This window comes from Rattus rattus, chromosome 18 (genome assembly GCF_011064425.1).
Source record: "Rattus rattus isolate New Zealand chromosome 18, Rrattus_CSIRO_v1, whole genome shotgun sequence".
NCBI lineage: Eukaryota > Metazoa > Chordata > Mammalia > Rodentia > Muridae > Rattus > Rattus rattus.
Genome location: NC_046171.1, coordinates 6392630 through 6405001, shown reverse-complemented (window position 1 = coordinate 6405001; position 12372 = coordinate 6392630). Strand labels below are relative to the sequence as shown.

Below are 12372 nucleotides of genomic sequence, written 5' to 3'. Positions count from 1 at the left end.
CACAACTCACATGCACACATACCCATACACACCCACACATCCACATACACACACGCACACACACACACACACTCATATCAGCACTGCTACACACACTGCTACAAGACAGCACCTATGGGCTGCTCATCCTACATGGGGTGCTAATAAGACTCACTTCCGTGTTCCCCTCAGTCCTCCCAGGTTGACCTCACACCTGCCCCTGTACCTGTTGTCCGTGTTTCTGTTTGGTTTTGGGTTGGTGTTGGGGGAATAGGGTCTTACTCTAGAGCCCAAGCCCGTCTTTGAAACTAGGGTGATTGTCCTGCCTCTGTCTCTGAAGTGCTGAAATACAGAGGTTCTCCGCCAGGCCAGGCAGGTGCAGGTTTTGTCCTGTAGAGAAGGATTCTCAGAGAGGGTAAGGAAGAACTAGAGCAGGCAAGAGTGTGTGTGTGTGTGTGTGTGTGTGTGTGCGTGTGTAAGCAGGGGAGGGGTGCACAAAGGCACAGCAGCTCAAAGTAAAAGTGTGGGGCCTGTCTCCCTGGAGGGCCCCCACCAGGACACTGCGGGGGCAGGGGGAGGTGCCTGCTAAAGCTGGCTGAGTTCAGTGGTTGTTGCACCCCAAGCCACCCCATTGCGAGGCCACTCCCTCCCAGGGCTCCCCCCCACTTCCTGACAGGGCTCCCCTCTCTCCTTTGCATCACCAACCATGCTCACTCCTGATGCTCAGAGCTGTCTGTGCGGACCCCTCCCTGCATCCGGCCCACTCCTCCTCCACCCTGCCCCTCCTAGATGAGGTGAATTCAGCCATTGGAGTTCGGGCTCCCTCTCACCTTCTTGTCCTCCTTCCCTGGCCTGAGGTCCCTCAGCAAGTTCTCCAGCCATACCGAAAGACTGCCAACAGCCTGACCCCTGCATGACCCTGGCTCCACACTGACATGCCTCTGACCCAGACCCTGTCACCATCTTCCTGGGTTTCAGCCATCTCTGCCATCCGTCCAGCAGCCTCCTTCCCAGACAGCAGACAGAGGGGACAGTTAGAGCGCCCGGTGGGTCCCTCCACTCTCCTGGTCAAGGCTTTGCTGGTCACCAAGGGACCCAGGCCACCCCTCCTCACCTCTGGAGCCTCATCCTCTCCTCTTGCCCTGCCTCACCCTGTGGGAGAGTCTCATGCATGGGTGGGACTTGAACCCACCTCAGGACCTTTGCACACACTGCCCCCTCCCTGGCATGGGCTTTCCAGTTCTCCACGCGGTGCCGCCCTTTCTCCCCTCCTTAGGTATGTGCCTGAGCGTCACCGCAGTCTCAGGGACACCTTCCCAGTTAAGTGTGCAACCTGCCTAGTCTCCCAGAACTCCCAATTCCCTCCAAAGTCCCCTCGGGATGGACTCTCTCCTCTCAGGAGCTGTCAGGCTGCACCACTGCCCTAGCCAGGCTGCCAGAGAACGCTGAGGCAGGTCTGCTTCCAGGGGAACTAGCACAGGCTAGACGCACACTCAGACTTTCCCTCTCCGTCTCCTCTCTGTCTCTCCTCTTTCCCACCCAGCATGAGTGTGTGTCTATGTGCATGTGTGTGTGCATATGCATGTGTCTGAGTGTGTGTGTTTGTGTTTGTGAATGTGTGTATGTCTGTGTATCTGTGTGAGTGTCTCTGTGTGTATATCTATGTGTGTATGTGTATGTGTGTGTGTTTGTGTGTATGTGTGTGTCTGTTTGTCTGTGTGTAGGCCAGCGATCAACTCCAGATGTCATTCCTCAGGGAGCCATCTACATTGGGAGGTTTTATTTTTGGTTGTTTGTTTGTTTTTAAAGATTTATTTATTATATATAAGCACACTGTAGTTATCTTCAGCCACACCAGAAGAGGGCATCAGATCCCATTACAGATGGTTGTGAGCCACCATGTGGTTGCTGGGAATTGAACTCAGGACCTCTGGAAGAGCAGTCAGTGCTCTTAACCGCTGAGCCATCTCTCCAGCACCGGGGTTTTATTATTGTTTCTGTTTTGAGATGGGGTCCCTGCTGGCCTGAGTTCACCGAGTAGACAGGCCAGGCTGACTGGTCACTGAGCACAGGGCCTGCCTGCCAGTCTCCACCTCTCTAGACCTGGGGTTATGGGCACTCATCTGGCTTGTTTAAATGGGTTCTAGATCAAACTCAGTTCCTCATGCTGGCAAGGCGTGGGCTTTACCGACTAAGCCATCTCCCAGCCTGCATTCAGCCTCTATATAAAAGCCATGATTTCCTGGTAGAGAAGCCAAGAAAAGGATTTGGAGAAGGGACCCAGCATCCCCTGGCTACCAAAATACCTGAACAACTAGGAGTCCCTAATGGGTGCAAGGCCATTAGCACAGTAGGTGCTCCCAAAATACTGAACCCCTTTTCCAGAAGGAAAATGTCCTTGGTCCCTCTATGGAGGAGATGGCAGACCTATAAGAAGGCCAAGGAAGCCTGGGGCAGGACAGCTCTAGAGCCCTGGGTCCAAATCCTAGCTCTGTCAGCTACTACCTGTATGACCTTAAGTAAAATCTTTAACCTCCTTCAGCCTCAGTTCCTCATCTGTAAAATGGGTTACCATAAAGATGAAATGCAAAATCCTAGGACAGATCTTGATAATACACGAACGAATGCAGTTCAAACTAGCTGCTGAGAGAGCTGTGGTTGCTCTAACTGCAGCCAGCACAGTGGGTAACTAGCCCTCCCTACACAGCCCCAGCCATCCCATCCTGCCCTCCCTCTCCAGACTTCCAGCCCCTGGGAGTAGCCAACAGTAAATTTTTCCTATCTCCTCATAAACCGAGCCTTCCTCCGCTCAGCCATCACCTGGCTGGCAGCGCTGTCAAAAAGACGGATGCCACATCTGCTTTGTTTATGACTTTAATTCCCAAGCCTGCTCGGCGCGCTCTTGGGGAGGGGCTGGGCGCGCAGGAGGCAGGTGGCAGGCATTGCCCTCCTGGGTCTGACAGCCTCAGAGCTGCCCCTCTCTGTGACCCTTCTCACTCCGTGTAAGCAGCCCACCGGCCAACAGCAAAGCAGCTCCCGTCATCCCCAGGGAGGCCATGAGGGAGAGCCATTCCCGTCCCAGAGCTCTGGAGGCTGAGCAGGGTGGCAGGGTGCCACTTACAAATGAGGACCTGCTCAAGGTCACACTGGCAAGTGCTGGCAGCATAATGCACACCCAGGTCTCGCTCCCACAGCTGTGCCAGGAATACCAGACCACATGGCTTACTTACCTGCATCCTCACACAGCCCTGTCCCCGGCCCTGCACGCTGGCCCTCTGCACAGCCTTGAGGGATAGTGATACTGAGACCTCTGAGGACCCTGCCCCTCGACCCCCACCATTTTGACAGATGCCCAGGCATTGAGGGCTGCTTCTCTCTGTCCTCCAAGTACCCAGGACTGAGCTCCACGGTTCCCAGGGAGCCTCTTCTCCATCTTATCCCAAACAAAGCTGCCCCCACCCCAAAACCACAACGACTGGCTTGCCCGTAAGCCTTGGGATGAAGCATCCTCCAGCAGCTGTTTACCCATTGCCCATGCTGGCCAGGAAAGGAAGGACATAGATTGGACACAGCAAGAGGGGTCCACGTTCCCTGTGAGATCAGGGGCAGGCCAGGCAGGGCCATAGAACCCAGACAGGTAGAAGCTGCCGTGGGGTCCCACTTCCAGGAGCAGAGCATTGCTGGTGAGGGAGAGTGCTAGAATCCAGGCTCCAGGGCACTGGGGACACAACTCCTGCCCAGCTTCGGGCTGCCTGCACCAGATAAAGACAGAAGAGGCCCTGGGGTTAGAGGAAGAAAAGAGAGGTATGGGGGAAGACAGGGCACCTGCTTCAGCTCCAAGGCCATGATACTCAGAGGCAAACTGCATCCTGCCAACCTTAGCACCAGGATGCTTGAGAGGGACCTCAGTTTTCTCCTCTGCAAAATGGGTGCAAGCCCTGAGACAGTTTAGATGACCCACCCTTGGGATGGCACAGCCCTTGCTCCATCTTCTACAGCAGACAAATCAGTATCGAGACTCAGACTATTCGACTATTTAAAATCCCCAGTTCTCTCCACACCCTCAGCCCTGTCAGCATCCGGCAACCTCACGGTGTTTCCATTCCTCACGTGGGGATGAGCAGGGTCTTCCTGAGGTGCTACCCCACCACCACCCTGACACCCTGCCCATCTGCTTGTGCCTAAGCCAACCACTGCCACCTTCTTCCCCTCTTAGCTACGAAGTCTCAGGTGCCTGTACAGAACAACTCCCTCAGGATTCTTAGCAACCCCTAGCGTGCTGGATACTGTGCTTCTAGTAGTAAGGAGGCTGAGGCAGGAGGATCGCTGCAAATGTAAAGCCAGCCTGGGCTACAGAGTGAGACTTGGTCTCAAAACAAAGAAACAAACAAACAAACAAACCAACAAACAAGCAAACAGCAGGCCAGACCTGTGGTACATTAGCTATAATCCTAGCACTTGAGAGGTGGAGGCAGGAGGGTCAGGAGTTCAAGGTCACCCTCTGCTACATCTAAGACCAACCCAAGCTACGAGAGCCCCTATAAATAAGATAAAAGCTTTTGTGGTAGGGTGCCAGACTGCCCTGGTAGAGTCAGTGTGAGAACTCGTGGGTTTCCCCGGTTTATTACCTGTGGACTAAACCTCAGATTCAATGCCCCACCTCCAAGTTCCCATTAAAGTCACCAAGGGAGCTTTAAAAGGCCAATCCCACCCATGATGGGGCTCTGATCGGTGATGGGGACCCTGAGCACTCCCCAGGTGGCTCTAATGCACGGCCAGGCTGGAGAGATTCCGTTTCTCAGTTTAGAAAGTGTCTTTATTAGTGACCTCACCTCCTCCTACAGACCCCCGGGGACAGCACACATCGATCTAACTTCTCAGAGGAGCAAGCAAAGGCCAGAGGGTCACAGAGCTGGCCCAGGCTCCCGTGAGGATCTCTGCCCGCCTGCTCCAACAGACAGCCGGTTCTGGGATTCCACCTTGAGTGGCCTCAGAGGTCTCTATCCAGCCTGAAGCCAGAGTCTGAGCTGAGCCTGTGACAGGAGGTGACTCCAGAAAGCTCTGGTCCTCCCCTAGACACTGGAGCAGGACGTCTCAACTGTCCCTCTCACCCCACTTCCTGTCTCTCCCACCCACCCTGGGAACCAGCTCAGGTAAGCCAGGATCAGGGTGTTCAGACAACATGTCACCCCATTAGGGACACAGGGAGAGTACAAGGGTGGACAGGACACATGATTAGCCTGCCCATGAGCGTTCAGCCTTCATTACTAGACATTCTGTATGTCTATGTATGTGTGTGTATGTGGGTGTGTGTTTGCAGGGAGGTACACACATGCACATGTATGTTCAGAGGTCACAAGACAACCTCTGCGTCCTTCCACAGCTATCTTTCACCTCTTGTTTGCAACAGGGCTCCTCACTTAGCCTCTCTGAATCTCCAGGGCCTCTTTTACACTTGAATTCTAGGGTTTGCTAGAATTGGGAGGGTGAACATACATAGTCTGAGAAACAGGCTCATGCAGGACATGTGAGCCCCCACAGAGCCCAGCTCAGGCCCACCCCTCATGCACACACACATACACAGCTGCACACGCTGTCCCTTGACATGCCCATAAACACACTCTGCAGCCCAGACACCCAGGGCTTGGCTTCCAGGTTGGCTGGGACCCTGGAGGACCCCACTGGCCAGTGTCTGCTAGTTCATGTGGGCTGTGGCCACCAGGGGGCGGTATATTCCTCACTCACCCAGACCCCCACTCCCCTACTTCATCTGGCTATCTCTTGCCCTACCTTGGGGAACCTCAATCCGCCAAAGAGTACTTGAAGTCTCCATCCTCGCTCTGCCCAAGCTGCCCACTCCAGAAAACACAGCAAACACAGGACAGAAGTCTTCCCCTCCCCACCCCCACCCGGGGGAGGTGCCACATGGATACAGCATTGGAGCCCGGTGACATAGAGCTGTAACACCACTGACCCAGAGCACTCAGGACCTGGGTCCAAGGACATATGAAGCAAGTGCCAGGCTGAAAGCTCAGGGGGTTCTGAAGCTCAGGCCTTAGCCCCTGGCACCTGTGGGAAAAAAGACCCCTTCTCAGACTCCCCCACCGCCGACCTGATTCTTCCTTTGGGGAGCTCGGTTTCCCCACCAGCGCACCGGTGGCTGGGAAGGGTTGCTGCCCCTCCCCCGCAGCACTCCACTCCTTTTCAAATGGGTTTTGTTTCTAGCGCGCATCTCCCTCTGACATATCCCATGATTTATTTATTTTGTTTATCATCTGTCTTTCCATTAGAATAAAAACTCCATGAGGATTCAGGCTCTTTTGTTCTTCATCCTCCACAAGAACAGGCCCAGGCAGTCTGTAAGCCAGCCCAGTGCCTGCCGAGGGACCGAGGGAAGCCCCTGAAGGGTCAGAGCTATGCTGTCCAATCAGGAGTGGGCACCGTCCATGCAGGATCAGTCTACCATGGTGACCCCCAAGGCAAGTCAGAACTGGACAGCTCCTCTGGCGAGACACCAGAGCCGGTTCCTCCTCCAGCTCTGCTCTCCAGAGGGACCGAGGCGCAGCGCTCCCTCCAACTCTGTCCTCCCAGGGCCACTGCGGGCTGCACCCTACGCTAGCTATCAGCTGTCCCTTCAGCCCTACGAACTCCACTCTCAGACCAAGTCCACTGCATGTCCACAAATGTGAGATCGGAATATCAGTCCTTAAGCCCCTCTAACTTGGCTCTTCCAGAGTTGGCCGGAGAACTGGAGGGAGTTCAGGGGCCTGCGGGAGGTGGCCCCACTACTAGCAGGCAATACCTGTACCCCCACAGCCCCACCTCCTGCAGGGTCCGTTTCGCACCGGCCCCGCCCCAGAGGCCCCGTTCCCCCCCACCCACACTATCTTCTGCATGCTCCACCTCCCTAAAGCCGGACTCCCCCAGGCCCATCCCTAAAGCTCCTCCCCACAGGCCCCACCTCCTGCAGGCCCCACCTCCTGCAGGCCCCACCTCCTGCAGGCCCCACCTCCCAGACCCCACAGGCGCATGCTCACTGGTGCACTTCTTGATGTGGCTTCCCTTCTTGAGCGCGTGGCGGCTCAACTTGCAATGGAAGTTGTCCTCCCAGAACTCGGCAAACCAGATGTTGCGCCTGTTGTTGTCCAGCGTGCGGCTGGAGAAGTATCGGTCGAACCCTGGCAGGAAGTGAGAATGTCAGAGCCTCCTCTCCTGTCCTCCCGACATGCACCCAAACATGGAGAGAACCAGGGGCCGGGAAGGGAAGGGGCATCCTCTGACCTGGGGGCCCAGGCAGTTAAAAAAAAAAAAAAAAAAAGAACAAAAACAGAACACGGTGTCATTTTGTGCCATGCAAAGCAAAAAGAGCCGGGTTAGGTCCCAAGGGAGCACTATTATTTAGGGTCACAGCCTACTTGGCAGGGACACCCCCGTGGATCAGGCTGAGCCTGTGCACATGGAAAGGAAACCTGGCTCGAATGGCAAGGGGTCATAGAGCAAACAGCAAGACCTAGGCCTTGCTCCCTAAGCATAGAGCATCTCCATTGCAGACAAATACTGCCTGTACCTCTGTGCTCTGCCCAGCCCCTCATGGTGGCCCCAGATGGAAACTAGGGAACTGTCTAAGCTGTAGAGAGACAGTGACATAGCAGAGACGAAGTCTGGTCTATAGAGGAGCTGGGTAACTCTTTGTTGTAGGAACTATTATGGGATGCTGAATGGCGTCCCTGGCCTCCATGCAACAGACTCTCAGGACATCACCCACTTACTACAGCAACCAACCATATCTCCAGAGGAGAACCAGTGGCCAGGTATGATGGCTGTGCCTTTAATCCCTGCACTAGGGAGGCAGAGGCAGGTGGGTCTCTAAATTCAAGGCCAGCCTGGTCTACATAATGAGTTCTAGGACAGCCAGGGCTACTTAGTGAGACCCTGTGTCAAAAACAAAAAACAGCAGATGAAAACCAGTGTCCTTCAAACTCCCCCGGTGTCCCAGAGAGGAAGGGTTCTTAAGTCTTAGGTTCAAATCCCAGCTGTGCCCATGGATATAGGCATGGATATAGGATGGACCACTCAGTGGAGAGCGGCTGGGAAGCCAAATGAGGAAACCTGGCTGGCAGGGGCGGACATCTGCCGCACCACACCGGCCAGTCAGCCGCTAGGGTCGTTTTCCTGCTCATCCCAGCTGAGGTGGCACGGAATTTTCCACTGCCGGTGCTGGCATCAAGGTGAAGGGAGGACACTCCGTGTGACCTTCGGCAAGTGACAGGAAGTAGGGATGAAAGGCTGGCTCCTGAGCTCCCTTCCCCGCCTGTCAACTCAACCAGTAGAACACGGGCAACAGGAAGGCCCTGAGAGCCGGCTCCCTCCGCCAGACTGTGACGCCTGCCGAGTCAGGCGTTACCGGGACATTCACATCGTGCCTCACACCCTGCAAACCAGAGAGGTTTATTCCCACCCAAGATGACTGTGCCCTTCGCCCCAGAGGAAGGGATGTGGGGCAAGGTGGAAAGGAAGAGGAGCAGGAGAGCAGGGAGGTCCAACCCTAGCTGTCTGTCGGCCCTGAGCTGGCCACACCCAAACATACTGCCCTACAGGCCTCCTCTCTCTCTCTGCAGCCTCTTTGGGCTCTCTCTAGGGCAAGGAAGGGTCCCAGAGAGTTGAGGGGCTGGGGTAGGACCCGTACGTGACACTTTCATGACCACAGGCTTCATGCATCCCAGAATCCAAAGCACTGAGAAGCCAGGGGGCAATTTCGGGCCTACACTCTGCCATGCTAGGGTCCTCTGCATGCAGGAGGCGGTAGACAAATGAAGAGGCAAGACAAGATGAGGAACAGGGGGAGGAAACAGACCCGTGAATTTGAGGGGCGTTGGGGGGAGGGGCGCCGCCGCCCCCTGCTGGGCCTACCTCGCACAGACATCCTCTTGGGGAGAATGGTGACTGCGCCCTCAGCCACCTCCTCAAGGCGAAGCACAGGGGCGCTTTTGGAGCCCCAGCTATCAGAACCCATCCAAAAGAAGTGGCCGGTCTGGTTGGCCCTGCGAGCTGCCTCCAACACCCTCCTGTGGGGACACAGCAACCCAGCCCAGACATGTAAGGCTACCCAGCTGCCCCAGGCTGTATCTGAATCCCTCTCCCCTGACTCACAAGCCTTTAATCACTTCCGCTGGTGCTCCAGGCCCGAAGCTCCCCCACTGTTTGGCCTATGCCTGTCTACGGAGGCTACAGTGACCTCTCTCATCTAAGCCTCTCTTCCATGGGTCCATTTGCCTCTGCAAAGACTACCACGTCTCCTTAAATCTATATCTGCTCCACTTGGGTTCCAGATGCTGACAACCCCTGTCCTCTCAGAGGCATTCTCAGGGTACCAGGCCACCCCCACACCAAAGCCATCTTCACATGGGTGCCCACAGGGTACCCATCCACCTGATCCTACTCCAGAGGTCAGGCCCTTCCTCCACTGCTTCAGAGGAGCCTGGGCCGGTCAGCGCTCACCTTTCTTCCCAGTGGGAGCCTTGGTCAAAGAGTGCATGCTGGGCCCACCCCATGGCAGTCCGCTGTTCTAAGACAGCACTCAAGACCCCCTCTTATGACCTGCTCCCTTGGAGGGGAAGGAGAGCTTAGAAGCGTCAGAAACTCCTAAGCGGGAGACATAGGTACCACGGGCCGTTCCTGTTCTTCCCTGGTGAGGAACGGGTTCCATGGCCCCAGAGGTGCTGGGCCTAGGCAGGCATCAGTCTAGGGGAGGGCAGGGACTAAACTTCTGGAGAGAAACTACTATCCCCAAGCCCCAGAACCTGTTTCCAGAGCCAGCCTGTAGTCGCACTGGGCCCCTGCGCTCATCTCTCCACCACCCACCTTGGGCCACCGCTAATGGTAGCTGGGGACGGCACGTGGAACCACAGTCCCGTTAATGCTTCCTGCATCTGAGAAGCCAAGAGGAGCCGGGATCTCATCCCACATCCAGCCAGCCACCTGTGTTTATTTATACCTCAGTCTGCTTCTGACAACGCAGAGCATTTCCAGAAACAGCCTTCCTCCTGCCAGGCTGGCCCTGTGGCTCAAGAGAGTCCCATCCAGCCCCTCCCCTAGGGACAAAGACCAGGACCTTCACCCTCCCTCCCAACCGGTGGCTTATCTGAACTAGGGTACCCTCCGTAGAAGAGGGCCCAAAGTGGGATGCACGACTGGATGTGGGCCTGGCTCCAGGGGTGTGACAAGGCAGCCAGGAGGGGATAGCTCAGAGAAGCCTAGCCACCAGCCATCATTTCCTTGAGGGCATGAAGAGCTCTGGCGGCAGCATCTGGGGGAGCTTCGAGCTGTGAGGAGGTTCATACCATCTCTGTGCATCCTGGAGGGACTCCATAGGAGGCTATGTCTGCTTGGAACTCCCCATCCCCCACCCCTGCACTCGCCCCTTTCTCCTCTATCCCTGCAGTGTGCACCCCCGGGGGGGGGAGGTCTCTCTGTGTTTGTTGCAACACAGGACTCCAGGGTAGGGTGTGGGAAAAAGATTAAAAGAGGGAAGAGGGGCCAGCATTGGCCTTAGAGGGCACCGGCAAGGGGTCACCCCTGGGTTGGCTTTCCTCTGTGAAAACAGTCTCACCAGTTCTGCTCCGATGTGGGCTTTGCTCTCAAATGGAAACCCAGGGGACCTGACACTTGAGTTCCCAGAGGATGTGTAAAGCAAGCGGAACAGAGGGAAACAGGGACTGGGCTGCAGGGACGGAGCCTGTGACCTGTGACCCCTGTGCAGGGTCTTCACGGTCCGTGCAGGGTCTGGGGTCCAGGAAAGAACCTCTCACCATGAGAACATGCCCAAGCCCAGTGTCCTGAGCTCACCAAAAGCAGAGTTCAGGGCTGAGCTGGGGCCTACAGGCCCTGAGCCTCACTTCGTACTCAATCCTGCTCTGCGGCTTTGAGCACCTTCCTACGCTTGGCCCTCAAACACTACAGCTCAGGAACTGTTCGTTCTGTTAAACAGCGAGGAGCCTCAGAGAGGGCTGGATTAGAACTCGGTACCCTGCCTTAAGTCCACGAGATAGCAGCCTTTCCCCTAAAATGGCTGTCCGTGGCTGGCAGAGTGGATGTAGGAAACAGGGATGTGAAGGAACCCCATTATAGCAGCTGGGTCTAGCCTGGGAATCCCATCACTCTGATTCACCCCTTGCCCCTCCCCCTCCCCCTCCCCCTAGAAGAAAGGCAACCAGTGGGACGTGCCTGGGCTACTGTCTGACATGGCCACCCTACCTGATGTCATCCTCGTTGGCAAAGATGATGATACCCCTGGCATTGGATGTTTCCAGTAGGCGTTTGATGATCTTGTCGAACTCCCCCGTCTTGGGTTCCCGTGGAATCTTCACCGACTGGGCAATGCACACGCCTCCTGTGGAGAGGCCCGGCTGACGTCAGCCCAAGCCATGAGGCCTGAGAGTCCCTCTCCTCCAACGCACCCCAGGAGGCTGTGACCAGGGTCTCTCCCTCGACCCCAGTGTGTCACGCCGGGATCGCAAACACCAGCCGCAGCCCGGATGCGGAAGACCTTAGATGTGATACTGGCTCCGTGCCTCAGTTTCCCCAGTTGAGGCTAGCAAGAGCCAGACTGTTTGAAATCTTGGTTTTTACCAGTTGTTGGGTAACCTCAGGGCAGTCACGCAAGCTTTCTGTGTCTGAAACGTCGCATGTATAACGTGGAGACAAGAGGGCGACCTAGTTCACTGGCTTCTTGAGGGATCTGCGAACAAACGCGCTGTCTGGTGCACAGCGAGGGCCTGGAAGCACTGGCTATTTTTATCAGGATTACCTCAGAAGGTTCTTTGAAGGAGTAAATCTGAGAATGGCCATCCTGGTAGCTGGTGTCCCCACACCCGTGTCCCCACACCCCCCCCAGGCTCCTGCCCCAGAGACTGCACACCAAACATCCTGGTGGAGGACTTCATGTGTGGCTGCTGGCCTGGGCCAGGGTGAACACAGTGTCCCACAATGCACCCCGAGCAGCAGACACCGGGGAGCATTTTGAAGCCAGACAGTGGCTCTCGCCACCATCTCTCAGGTGAGCGCAGGTAGAACGCTGCCGTGCGCATATATTCATAGCCCACCTGCGCCCCCTCGCACGGGACCTCTGCCCTCCTATAGGTGCCGCTCAAAAGGGCCTCCTCTCCTAGGCCCAGCCCTCTCTCAAATTGTGGTCAATTCCATAGCTGCTACCCTGGGTCCCCTCGGCTTCCACCTGCTCTCTGTACATACATGCAACACTCCCAGCCACCTCTGCATGGTGCCCACAGCATGTGCTGGACACGAGTCACACTGGAGGGCCAGGAGGTGGCAGCTCCAGGAAGCTTCCTCAGGAGAGCTCACAGCTGAGTGTGAGAGGGCAGGAGGTGGCTTGCC

General features: G+C 56.1%; 1 protein-coding gene across 1 annotated transcript in view; it reads right to left on the bottom strand.

The window, feature by feature from the left end:
* Grm4 (glutamate metabotropic receptor 4) overlaps positions 1-12372 on the bottom strand; it is an 88263-nt gene that overhangs the window by 17552 nt on the left and 58339 nt on the right. Inside the window, exons 4-6 of the mRNA XM_032888694.1 lie at positions 11233-11368; positions 8890-9044; positions 7017-7157 (exon numbers count right to left, since the gene is read on the bottom strand). Of these exons, the coding sequence (XP_032744585.1) occupies positions 7017-7157; positions 8890-9044; positions 11233-11368 (432 nt within the window). The remainder of the gene's footprint in view (positions 1-7016; positions 7158-8889; positions 9045-11232; positions 11369-12372) is intronic.